This window comes from Procambarus clarkii, chromosome 40 (assembly GCF_040958095.1).
Source record: "Procambarus clarkii isolate CNS0578487 chromosome 40, FALCON_Pclarkii_2.0, whole genome shotgun sequence".
Taxonomy (NCBI): Eukaryota; Metazoa; Arthropoda; class Malacostraca; order Decapoda; family Cambaridae; genus Procambarus; species Procambarus clarkii.
Genome location: NC_091189.1, coordinates 27,076,100 through 27,089,631, shown reverse-complemented (window position 1 = coordinate 27,089,631; position 13,532 = coordinate 27,076,100). Strand labels below are relative to the sequence as shown.

The window sequence follows — 13,532 nt, the reverse complement described above, 5'->3', positions numbered from 1 at the left end:
ACTCAACAAGCAGCCTGACGAAGGCAAAACAGGTGATTGTCACCCTGAGACAGGGGGCAATGAACAACCTGCAAACTTGCACGAGGTGAGATGGAACTTGGAGGACACATCCAACAGTCAACCAAGCCTCGATGGGGTTTTCCAGGGCTTGCAAGGGGATGTAACCCTACCGGAAGCCCAGGCACTAGTGCCGCCAAAGACGGTTGTAACCCCTGGTATGTATCCGGGCAAACTGGCCCGTGAGGCGGGCAAACTGGCCCGTGAGGCGAGCAACCTCGGAGGTCCAGAGGAGGACTACCCTACTGAACCTAGGAATCTCATAATAGGAATCTTGGCAGCCTCCCAACAGGCAAAAAGAAAAGTAAAAGTATGAAAGAGAACCCCGAGGAAGCACCACAACCCAGGGGACCAGAAAGTGGTACGGCTGCTGCAATTATGCAAACAGGGCAGCACAGTGCGCCCCAACCAGCAACAAGCCACTCTCTACCCAGGGCCAAACGAAAGTACCGAGACCTAAGCTGACCCCAAAGGCGAGGCAGAAAGTCAGGTAGCCTCTACCTCTATGGGAATGGGGACCCGAAGGACCCAGAGAAGATAACTCTGAACCCCAAGGGATGTACTCACAGGGAACTTCGGGAAGGAACCTCGAAGTGCATGCAGCCCTTGGTACAAACTCTTGGCCACCTCCAATGCACAGCAGGAACACCAGCAGGGCAAAGTCAATCAGGCAACCAAGACCAGAGCAGACTTACACCCCGTTTAGCCGCAGCCGACAATCTGACGGTTCGGCTGCAGGCTCAGTGGGCTGGGATCCCCCTCTCCCCCTCTCCCGGGGGAAAGGGAAGGGGGGGTCCGAAATGAGCGGTGGAATGCGTTGCTTGTTAACTTGTTTTTCTTTGGGAAGGGGGGGGGGGGGGAGGGGAGGGCTTTCTAGTGTCTGTTCTTTCTCGGGTTGCAATTTTTCTACCAGGAGGGGTCTGTTTTAAAGGACCTACCTTTGTGGGTACTCAATCCCAATTGATGGCATACATGAACACTTTCATACATGAGTTTCATAGGCCATTCCTCCCTGTGCCTCTCTGAGGGGACTATGTTCTGGCTAGTGGTCCCTGGTAGGCATGACAACTCCATATGATTGAAGCCCCATACTAATATTAGGCAATATCAGTCCAATAGTTCCAAGGAACCGACAGGGCTTCCCCACAGTAAAGAAAGCAATCTAAATACATTGACAAAATGAACAGAAATACATTTGTGTCATGTCATGAATGATGAATCGCCCGCACAACCAGCTCTGAGAGTCGTTGTCACAGGTGACCACCAATCTGTGATGTCACAGCTCATCTTCTCCACATCACTACACCCAAAGTAAGTCATTTTTATTATTTTTTTATGCTTGTGTTCAGGGAAGGGAATTTAACAATATATATACAAAAAAAGTTATGAATAATTTTTCTGTGCACCGGGGTGCTGTCATATATAACATGATAAAGCAGGTCCTATAAAAAACAAAGGACTCCAAGGTTACATTAGTTACAAGTATACAAGTTAGGATCTATTCATGGAGCCCAGTCTCTCTAGGTTTCATTCTTTGTGTTTGTGGGGCTATACAAAATTTACTCTTCATTGGTTAGGAGGTTTCAATATACAACTCGACTACTCTCCACCTCTCTCCTCCTCCTCGAGTACTAGTATAGACTTGTGTTCTAGGGGTTTGGGGGTTGCAGGAAGTTGTGTAACAAGTACCATTTGACTCAGATTGGGTGTTAGAGCCAAAACCTGGGGGGCTGCTCCTTCCAAATTTTACCCCTTATTCGTCATCACAATTTCAGCAGGATGCTGCCTCCACTACCGCTAAGGTGCAGTCCCAGATCTGTCTGTGATCTGGATTTGTCTCCACTCTGTAAGTTTCATCAGTCCCACCTTTTGGCCTACATGGTACAGCATGATATGCTTGAGTTTTTACTCAGGAACTAAGACATTACTTCAGAAATGAATTCTGAATACACTTTACGGCTGTTTTCTGGTTTATGTTATGAGGTCCTGGATTCTCCTGGTTGGCAAACAGGCTATCATAAACTTTAATAGTAATGGTCTTATTTCTCTTGTTTGAGAGTTCTGGATTGGAAAAAGATGCCCTAATCTTATGTGTATTTTAATGGGGGTTTGTTGCCATTTTGATGTGCTTACTTATGCTATGGGATTTCCCTTGCCTGTTTCCTCCAACCCAGCTCCTGTGTTGGAAAAATTGAAGACTATTGCAAGATGCATCATTCTGCTGGCCCCTAGATGGCTGGTTTAGCTCTGGTTCCCAGACCTTCTCACTGGTTGTCCTCGTCCATTTTCATTCCTGTAACTCTCTCTCATCTTGTCCTCCAAGGATGGTTCAAGTCTTTCTACCAATAACAGAGATATGTAGATTGGTTTGCTTTGCCTGTACTTTCTGGGGAGTCTTACTTGGGTTTGGGTTGATCTCAGATCCCCATGCTCCTCTAGCCCCAATGAGCACACCAGACATTTGGTAGGCTTGTCTCAGTCCATAGGCCTAGTAGTTTTGTACTCATCTTCGTGGTATCAAAGTCAATGCACCAGAGAAGGGCCTAATGTGGCCTTCCAGGAAAAGGGTATTTTTTTACATTCAATGCTTAATTTCTACATATTTCTAAGTGACAGGCCAAATAGAGTGGCCTAAGTGAAAAAAAAAATCACAAATTTTACAAATGTTGCTTCAGAGTACATGTTCTGGAGGTACGTGCAGTCTTAGTCTTACCTTCTTGTATTTGTGAGGGAACGTGTTGCGTTCTATTGTGTTCTGTGTTGCTCCACGGGTAACTACAGGAAGGCGCCGATGGTCAACTACACGCATGTAATCTTCCAACCGAGGAAATGCAGAACCTCGTTGGAATAATGGAAGCTAAAAGAAATAAAATATAAAATAATGCTTTAAATATGTAGCAGTAAACAAATTATTGAAAGAATACAGTACACACTAAGTTTTATTAAGTTATGCCATAATCCCATAAAATATTATAGATGTATATACAATAATTATTTTTCATGTGGTTAAAGCCAAAGCAACAGCTACTACATGACAAAACTATTACAGTATTATGTACAGTTATTACATAAAACTATTATAGCAATACATAACAAACCTGTTAAAGCATTACAGAGTTGCTACACGATAAAACTTTTACTATATGACATACCTGAGGTATGTAGGTGAGTCTAGGTGGAGGAGGCAGTTCAGGCGTGAGAGTGGGGGGTAAGGAGAGGTCTAATGGTAACTGGGAACCCCCTCCAATGTTTATATGCAAGCCAGGACCTGGCATTGGTAAGTGTCTTGGGTCTCCTGCTGCGGCTGCTGCTGCAGCTGCTGCCGCTGCTGCAGCTGCAGCAGCAGCGGCAGCTGCAGGCATGGACATGTGGGCAGGCGGTACAGCACCATACATGTGCCCATACAGGCCACCGCCCTCGCTGTCAAAAGTTAAACAGAAATTAGAATTGTAAAATTATCCTTTATTTAATCTTTCTTGAAACAAAACTACAGTAACCTGATATTTATTAGATATAGATAACTATTTACTAAAACACTTTTGGGTTCATCCATGATCACCAAACAGCAGCCACAAATCATGACAAAATGCATCATGTGCAAATATTTAACATACTCCAATAACTACGTCTTGAATTCAGCCTCCCTTACATTTAGTTCAACATCTCTAACCTACATATACTGTATGTAAGTGTAGTATCTTTGAATCTTTCTATCAGCACTCTTCTTTAATATTGAAAAACATCACACAGAGAGTAGATTTTATTTACATTTCAAACTTACAAAATATCATGAAAACGTTCAACTCTCTAACCGGTGTTTCTCTACATTATTGGTACCCCTTTGTCCCCCTATTCATCATCCTCTATTTTAACATTATCTTGCTTAAGCCTCATTATTCTTTAATTTTGCTCTTCCACAATGTAGCATCCTCATGAAAAAATCTCCCTAGTACATACAGTATTATGAAAGTAAACAGAAATCACTATTGAATCATGTCACGGACAGGAGCAAGAAGGAGACAGTGAATGCACAGTACAATGTAGTAGGGAAGAGCTACTAAATTCACATGATTATGTTCATTCTGATCACACTAAAGATTAAAGCACAGATTGGAGGCAGCTGCCACATTACTAGTGACAGTGTAGAGGATGGAGGCAGCTGCCACATTACTAGTGACAGTGTAGAGGATGGAGGCAGCTGCCACATTACTAGTGACAGTGTAGAGGATGGAGGCAGCTGCCACATTACTAGTGACAGTGTAGAGAATGGAGGCAGCTGCCACATTATTAGTGACAGTGTAGAGGTTGGAGGCAGCTGCCGCATTACTAGTGACAGTGTAGAGGATGGAGGCAGCTGCCACATTACTAGTGACAGTGTAGAGGTTGGAGGCAGCTGCCGCATTACTAGTGACAGTGTAGAGGTTGGAGGCAGCTGCCACATTACTAGTGACAGTGTAGAGGTTAGGGGCAGCTGCCACATTACTAGTGACAGTGTAGAGGTTGGAGGCAGCTGCCACATTACTAGTGACAGTGTAGAGGTTGGAGGCAGCTGCCACATTACTAGTGACAGTGTAGAGGTTGGAGGCAGCTGCCGCATTACTAGTGACAGTGTAGAGGTTGGAGGCAGCTGCCGCATTACTAGTGACAGTGTAGAGGTTGGAGGCAGCTGCCACATTACTAGTGACAGTGTAGAGGTTGGAGGCAGCTGCCGCATTACTAGTGACAGTGTAGAGGTTGGAGGCAGCTGCCACATTACTAGTGACAGTGTAGAGGTTGGAGGCAGCTGCCACATTACTAGTGACAGTGTAGAGGTTGGAGGCAGCTGCCGCATTACTAGTGACAGTGTAGAGGTTGGAGGCAGCTGCCACATTACTAGTGACAGTGTAGGGGTTGGAGGCAGCTGCCACATTACTAGTGACAGTGTAGAAGACCAAGTGGAGTAATAAACCATGGAAATTGGAGAGAGATGAGGGTAGCAAGACACCCAACCTACAAACTTGAAAATAATAAAATTGATGACATTTCAGTCCATCCTGGATCGTTACCATGTAATGGAACTTAATAAGGTCCAGGATGGACCAAAACATCTCAAATTTGTTTGAGATTTGTGGATTAGGTGTCTAATTTTCAGTCATGCAATTGTGACATCAACTGCATGAGGTAGCAAAAAGAGGAGTTAAGAGAACAGGCAAGGGAAGCATCAAGATATTTTTAAAACAGCATTACTGACTAGAGTGATATATAAAACCTTCAGTCATTGACCAAAGGAGGCGCAACGAGAACAGTAAAGGCTCTATACGACAAGTAAATAAAGATGGTATCAGCAAGTAAGGAATAACTACAGAGGGTGCAGTAAAGATACACAAGAAGCATATAGGATCTACAAAGAAATAATTCAAAAGGGAGAGATATAAAGGAGCATATGAAGGTTGTAACATAAGACTAGAAAGATTTGTTAAATATAAAACACCAAAGACAATTTAGGAAAATTACTGATAAGGACGACCATGGAAAATACAGTTGTACAGTATACGAAGAATGTAATTAATGGGAAGTGACAAAATAAGTCACAATAAGTCTTATCTATAAGAAATGAGGAACTTCAGGAGGAAGGAAAGAATATTTTAGAGTGTACCATCAGATGATAAAAAGTTGGCACTTTAGATACAGTAATATTACGCATGGAAATATAATGTATCAGTAAGAAAGTGTCAATCTAGACTTATCAAAAGTGGAGGTAATAGACATCAGGTTAAAGTCAGGAAAGCACAGGAGTAATGGAATAAAGGCAGAGATCATAACAGGGGACAGTAAAGATTACCAGATGACTGGATTGAAGTGAAAATAGATCCTTGCTCAACTATAATGTTAGCAAGAGCAGAAAACACAGAATTACTTTCCTGAGCATACAAGAAAGGTGTATGACAGAGTCAAAACAATTGAGGATAAGAAAAGTAACAACATAAACAAGGAAGGTGACCACAGAAAAGTAAACAAAGAGAATATTGGAAAATAAAGCAAAGAAGTTGTACAGTATTCATGGACCAGAAAATGCCTATGATAAAGAAAATATTCAAATGACCTAAGGAAGGCATAGGAAATCTATGGGTTAGAAATGGAGTTACAGTATTATTCACAAAGACATTATGTTTATAAGAGAACAACATGTTAAAATTGAAGGGGAGACATGTGAAGATTGGTGTTAAGAGAATTAGGTATACAATGTTCCTATGGTTTTTTCCACATATACTGTACAGTATACATAAGGAACTTTCAGAGACAAAAAGTGATTAAGTATACAAGAGCCAAGCTGAAGCTGGACATAAGGATGCAGTCCCCTCCATACAAGAGCCAAGCTGAAGCTGGATAGAAGGATGCAGTCCCTGCTTTGACAGATGGCCGCGGTCATCTGTGCTTTGATGGATGGATGCATCCCCCTGCTTTGACGGAAGGACGCAGCTCCCCCTCTAACTCATACTTTTATGGATGACTCGGTATTGATGGCAGAGATGAACAAAAAGCTCTCGACAGTGATCAAGTTTTATCCGTGAAGCAATAGAAGTTAAAATGCAAATACAAGTACAAGACAACTAATGGATTTTGAAAGATAAGTGAGAAAAGTGGTGAATGCTGTTTACTTAAAACAGCATGAACAGACAAAATGAAAGGCAATATGAAATAATGGAAGAGGTTCAAGTGAAAGACCTATGATCAGCATCACTCAAACATGAAACTCTGGAGATACGCAGAAAAACAGTGTTGAATGTAATGAAACGCCATTTTCTGGGTTGAGCCCCCAAAGGCTTCCTGAAGCTAATGGACTGATATCCACTATATTAGTCTAGAGCATCAGTTAATTGGAGTTTTGTGCCTACCACGAACTACGAGCCAGGACCTGGTTCCCTCAGAGGTGAAAGGAGCAATGGCTTATGAAACACTCCACTTTGTGAGTCTAGTCATGTCTACCATTGACCGGGGGTATCACCCAGAATGGTAGGAGGACTACTGTATCACAATCCCCAACTGGTAGAACATTGCAACCCCAAGAATGAATAGAGCCCAAAAACTCCCCCCCCCCAAAAAAAAGCAACAAACAAGCAAACAACCACTCAACCAGCGCACCTACTCATTAGCGACCCCCCCCCCCTTCCCGGGCGACCAAGCGCTGACTGGCAGTTTGGAGACTGACAACAAAAGCACCGACCAGAGGGAGGGAGGGTATCGAGGAACCTCCAGGGCTCAGCCCAGAAAATGGATGTTTCATTACATTCAACGCTGTTTTTTTGGGGGAGGAGCCCCTACAGCTCCAAGCAGCCACAGTATATGTATACCCACACAGAAGGAAAAAGGGGGATTTACCCATAATGGGGCAGCACAGCGTGCCTCATGACGAAGACAGGACAACTACTTGCACCCGACGGCCAAGGACCCAGGACCCTGTTCGACCTCCAAAACCTCCGCGCCCAAATGTCAGCCTAGGACACATTACTAAAACCCACAGCAAGAGCTGCAAACTTGCGCACATCATGAGCCCGAGGGTAGACTTCAGGCTGGCTAGACTTGATAACCCTGCAGACAACCTGAAAGGCCCCGAGCCCTGGAACAGGGAATGTGGGACACAAGATCTACCCAAAACGCGTCCCCGGACAGAGAACCTGAGGTCCGCAGATAACGGCAGAGAGCTGTAACCGGACACAAAACGATGTACCCCTGGCCTGACCTAGCATCAATACCCTACAGACCACTACGGAAACCCGCTGTCTCATTCTTCGCCAGAAAAGAAGGAGATGGCTGCAAACGAACAAAACGACCACCAGGACCAAAGGAGCAGATTCAGCCCGAATGGAAGGCAACGAAAGCGGTAAGCCTGATGCCCCAACACGAAACTTGACCAATCCCTGGACTCCAGGTGAATACGGACCCCGAAAGTAGGGGCAAGGAATCCAACAGTTTAGATGGGACAAGTCCAGAATGAACCAAAGATCCGCATAGTCCCTTTTCGGAACTGGGAACAAGCGAGAAACCCACTCGAGGGATGAGGATGTTTCGACCACGCCCAAGCGTACCCACTCCAAGATGACCCAACACAACCATTCGGAGAAAGCCTGCCTCACCAGTCCCGAACACCCCGGAGGATGAAAAGGAGCCGCCCAACACTACCAAAGGCTGGGCGAGACCACCTGAAATGCCCACAAATCGTGGGACCAAGCATGGGCAAACAGAGCCAGCCTCCCCCTTCCCATTGCCCCGCAATGGGGCGATCCGTAAAAGGGCCGAAGCGTCCCCGGCCAGACGAAGAAGGCCCCAGAGGAAACACCAGCACAGAATCTGGCACCATGGGCCCACCTTGAACTAGACACCTAAACCCTGGCCCGACCCCTCCGGGAATACAGTACTGAGAAAATCCCCCCCCCCTCCCCGGACCACCAACAAATCAGAAATAGGACGACAACTGGAAGACGCCGCCGTCAAACACCGAGTCACAATGGCATCCGAAAAAACAACGGACAAAATGGAGTCAAAGACTGAAAAGCTTGGGCCAAAGGGGAGTCAAGAGAAAGAGCAAGGACGGCCTGTAGACACACAAGCCATGAGGCATAAAAACACAGAAACTGCCTCCTGGAGAATAGGCGCAAAAAGTTGGGGATGGCAGAGAATGCCAAAGATGTGTTGGGGATGGCAGAGAATGCCAAAGATGTGTTGGGGATGGCAGAGAATGCCAAAGATGTGTTGGGGATGGCAGAGAATGCCAAAGATGTGTTGGGGATGGCAGAGAATGTCAAAGATGTGTTGGGGATGGCAGAGAATGCCAAAGATGTGTTGGGGATGGCAGAGAATGCCAAAGATGTGTTGGGGATGGCAGAGAATGCCAAAGATGTGTTGGGGATGGCAGAGAATGCCAAAGATGTGTTGGGGATGGCAGAGAATGTCAAAGATGTGTTGGGATGGCAGAGAATGCCAAAGATGTGTTGGGGATGGCAGAGAATGCCAAAGATGTGTTGGGGATGGCAGAGTGTGCCAAAGATGTGTTGGGGATGGCAGAGTGTGCCAAGTGGCTCAAGAGATAAACTAATGGTTTAGACAATGAAGACAATTACCAACGGTAGCCTGTATAAAAGGTTACACACGAGTGTATATGATGAATAACCAGCCTACTTCATGGGAAAGGAAAACAGAGGATTACATAAGGGATAGGTATCACGATGGCATAAGGGGCATAGAACAGACCAGATCATGTTTGGACAGGGCTGCCTGGAGGCGTCTCTGTCGTGGCCACCCCCTTGGAGGGGAGTTCCCAGGGCAAACAAGGTTCTTAAAAAAGAAAAGAAAAAACAAAGATATTATAAAACAGCTTTCAGAAAATATGAATGTGGAGGTTGTTTACAGAGAATGCAAGGGATAATTTTTTTCCACCTGATATGAATGTGTAATTTTGTAATTAAAGAGAAAAACTGCAAATGATATATAAATGATGTGTAGTCTTGAGTTTAATAGAAGTCATGATGGGGTGGAATATAGAAATTGAGAATGGAGTATTTCATGAAATTAAGAGATGGGGTGGGGGGGGGGGGGGGTTGCTTCCCCCCTTTAAAATTGGTCAATGGGAGGGTGCCTACAACACTTGGTATTATTCAAAATATTTCAACTTGTCAAATCAAAAAGAATAGTACTAACAGCAACTCCTGATCAACCTAAAAAGAAAAAAAAATTAATTGCTGCACCCTAAAAGACATTCCTGATTTGTACTACTGTATTAATTTTATAGAGGGCACAAGAAAGAAGGCAACGACTAAATAAAATCTTTCCTATACCTAGAATAGTGCACACATGTAATAAATTAGACCTAAGATGGCCTATTTTAGGCCTAGGATTGCTTATTTAAGCCAATGAGATTAGATTAGGTTGTACAGTTACTGTTACACTTTTTGGAATGCCATTTGCACTATTACAATAACAAAATGTAAACTCTTTTTGGGGGGTGAAACAGTCCATTTTTTACACTTGATCAATAGTTGCTATAAGCATTATAATTTTTGGAGGATATGTTGAATATTCTATAAGAGGAGTGATCATTAAGTTCTAGCACAAGTTTTAATGCATGGATACTAAAAGGTTGTAAATATAAAATGAATTGATTTAGCTCCTTGGTGTTTTGGAACTCAGCCCTTCAAAAAGTGTTGTTTCTTAATTTTCTAGTGGCGTGCAATAGACAGAAGAGTGCAGTGTTTCCTGAGGGAACACAACAGATTTAATGATGAAGGGACATGCACCAAATATTTTAGTATTAGAAGATAAAACAATTAACCTGGCTTTCTGATACAGCTTCTGCAATGCTTCAGCGGCAATGAGAAAATCCCTAAAATTTGTCAAAAAGACTAATTCCACATTGACCATTTTCTCTCTGAACCACAAATCACAGGAATGGCTGAACTCTCTACCTGGTATAACCCACAGAAAAGAGATGCAATACTCTAGGATGGGCCCAAATTGTAACTCTTTAACTGCTAAACATTTTAAAATTTCTACATCATGGTGAACACACAGGAAAAAAAAAAAGGATTGAAACCCCATCAGGTTCAACTGCCTCATTTGATTTGGTGGAAATTTATTCCACTAGCAAAAATATTTTCATAAAATGGAGGGTGCAATGTACAGTATTTTACTTTTCTAAACTTTAATGTTAATGGTAGGGTGATATTTCAACACACATCAATTTTAGAGAAGATATTTTATTGAATTACCTTGCACTTGGGGGGGTCACATGAGTAACACAACTGCAAAAATGCTTGAATGGTCACCAAGCCAATATGCAACTGAAAACTCCCAACCCCTGAAGGATTCAAACCCAGACAGCTAGGGCTCCATGCACCTTAGCTTATCAGTAGGTATCCAGTTCAAATCCTTCAGGGGTGAGAAGTTTTCGGTTGCAAATTGGCTTGGGGATCATTCAAGCATCTTCGCACAAATGTTACACATGTAGCCCCTGCATGAGAGGTGATTTGAAGAAATATCTGTGCCCAAAAAGGTCACCAAGTGCTGATGGGAATTGGGTTAAGGGTCTTACGACTTCCAATTCTTTTAACAGTCGTTGTGGCCTAGTGGTGAAAGTACTGGACATGCTAAGGTGCATGGAGCCCCTGCCTGTCTTGCGTTGGTTCAAATTCTTATGGGGGTGATTTTATATATATATATATATATATATATATATATATATATATATATATATATATATATATATATATATATATATATATATATATATATATATATATATATATATATATATATATATATATATATATATATATATATATATATATATATATATATATATATATATATATATATATATATATATATATATATATATATATATATGTATATTTTGGTAGCAGTCTTTCCTGTAGACATATTTTATTAAATATGACCGAAAAAGTAAGATTAATAATTCTAACACGAATTTTCTCAATCTTTCGTACATTATGCTTCACTGTTGGAGGTAAATCAAAAATCACTTCTCCAAAATTCATTTTTATTTCTAGTCTGACGCGACACGGGCGCGTTTCGTAAAACTTATTACATTTTCAAAGACTTCACAAATACACAACTGATTAGAACTTGCATTTCCCTGATTTTATATCTACATTTGAGTGAGGTGGGAAGGGTGATGTGGCATTACATTTGAGTGAGGTGGGAAGGATGATGTGGCATTAGAGGATATTAATAGGGTATTAAAAGTATCAACACAAGACAGAACACGAAACAATGGATATTGAATAGAAGTGTTTGTAGAAAGCCTATTGGTCCATATTTCTTGATGCTTCTATATTGGAGCGGAGTCTTGAGGTGGGTAGAATATAGTTGTGCAATAATTGGCTGTTGATTGCTGGTGTTGACTTCTTGATGTGTAGTGCCTCGCAAACGTCAAGCCGCCTGCTATCGCTGTATCTATCGATGATTTCTGTGTTGTTTACTAGGATTTCTCTGGCGATGGTTTGGTTATGGGAAGAGATTATATGTTCCTTAATGGAGCCCTGTTGTTTATGCATCGTTAAACGCCTAGAAAGAGATGTTGTTGTCTTGCCTATATACTGGGTTTTTTGGAGCTTACAGTCCCCAAGTGGGCATTTGAAGGCATAGACGACGTTAGTCTCTTTTAAAGCGTTCTGTTTCGTGTCTGGAGAGTTTCTCATGAGTAGGCTGGCCGTTTTTCTGGTTTTATAGTAAATCGTCAGTTGTATCCTCTGATTTTTGTCTGTAGGGATAACGTTTCTATTAACAATATCTTTCAGGACCCTTTCCTCTGTTTTATGAGCTGTGGAAAAGAAGTTCCTGTAAAATAGTCTAATAGGGGGTATAGGTGTTGTGTTAGTTGTCTCTTCGGAGGTTGCATGGCTTTTCACTTTCCTTCTTATGATGTCTTCGATGAAACCATTGGAGAAGCCGTTATTGACTAGAACCTGCCTTACCCTACAGAGTTCTTCGTCGACTTGCTTCCATTCTGAGCTGTGGCTGAGAGCACGGTCGACGTATGCGTTAACAACACTCCTCTTGTACCTGTCAGGGCAGTCGCTGTTGGCATTTAGGCACATTCCTATGTTTGTTTCCTTTGTGTAGACTGCAGTGTGGAAACCTCCGCCCTTTTCCATGACTGTTACATCTAGAAAAGGCAGCTTCCCATCCTTTTCCGTCTCGTAAGTGAAACGCAGCACGGAACTCTGCTCAAATGCCTCCTTCAGCTCCTGCAGATGTCTGACATCAGGTACCTGTGTAAAAATGTCGTCAACATACCTGCAGTATATGGCCGGTTTCAAGTTCATGTCGACTAAGACTTTTTGCTCGATGGTACCCATGTAGAAGTTTGCAAACAGGACACCTAGGGGAGAACCCATAGCGACCCCATCTACTTGCTTATACATATGCCCATCCGGGCTCAAGAAGGGTGCCTCTTTAGTACAAGCTTGGAGTAGTTTCCTCAGAATACTTTCTGGCATGTCAAGAGGAGTACAGGCTGGATCACGATACACTCTGTCGGCTATCATTCCGATTGTCTCGTCCACAGGTACGTTGGTAAACAGCGATTCTACGTCCAACGAGGCTCTTATCCCTGTGGCCCGTGCGCCCCGCAGTAAGTCCACAAATTCCTTTGGAGACTTCAGGCTGAAGGCGCAAGGAACATAAGGAGTCAGCAGGCCGTTGAGTCGCTTTGCCAATCTGTACGTGGGTGTGGGTATCTGGCTAATGATTGGTCGAAGTGGGTTTCCAGGCTTGTGCGTCTTGACATTTCCATACGCATATCCAGGTTTATATTCCCCAATGATCTTTGGCAGGTGGAGTCCGGATTTCTTGGCGTTCACAGTTTCGATCAGTTTGTTGACCTTTGCTTTTAATTCGGCTGTAGTGTCCTTCGTTACCCTTTGGAACTTAGTTTGGTCAGAGAGTATGATGTTCATTTTCGCCAGATATTCGTCTTT

The 13,532-nt window shown here is 43.0% G+C and overlaps 2 protein-coding genes across 4 annotated transcripts in view; both read right to left on the bottom strand.

The window, feature by feature from the left end:
* Positions 1-13,532, bottom strand: part of LOC123758022 (E3 ubiquitin-protein ligase Arkadia) — a 70,952-nt gene that overhangs the window by 17,972 nt on the left and 39,448 nt on the right. For 2 of the 3 annotated variants that reach the window (XM_045742173.2, XM_045742172.2), the window contains 3 exons: positions 9,286-9,369; positions 3,210-3,477; positions 2,771-2,914 (listed from right to left, as the gene is read on the bottom strand). In XM_045742173.2, the coding sequence (XP_045598129.1) occupies positions 2,771-2,914; positions 3,210-3,477; positions 9,286-9,369 (496 nt within the window). The remainder of the gene's footprint in view (positions 1-2,770; positions 2,915-3,209; positions 3,478-9,285; positions 9,370-13,532) is intronic. The other variant, XM_045742174.2, reaches the window with a different exon arrangement.
* Positions 3,492-7,156, bottom strand: LOC138372955 (uncharacterized). Its single transcript, XM_069338885.1, has one exon. It carries the CDS (start codon positions 5,142-5,144, stop codon positions 4,149-4,151), a length of 996 nt encoding a protein of 331 aa, XP_069194986.1. The 5' UTR covers positions 5,145-7,156; the 3' UTR covers positions 3,492-4,148.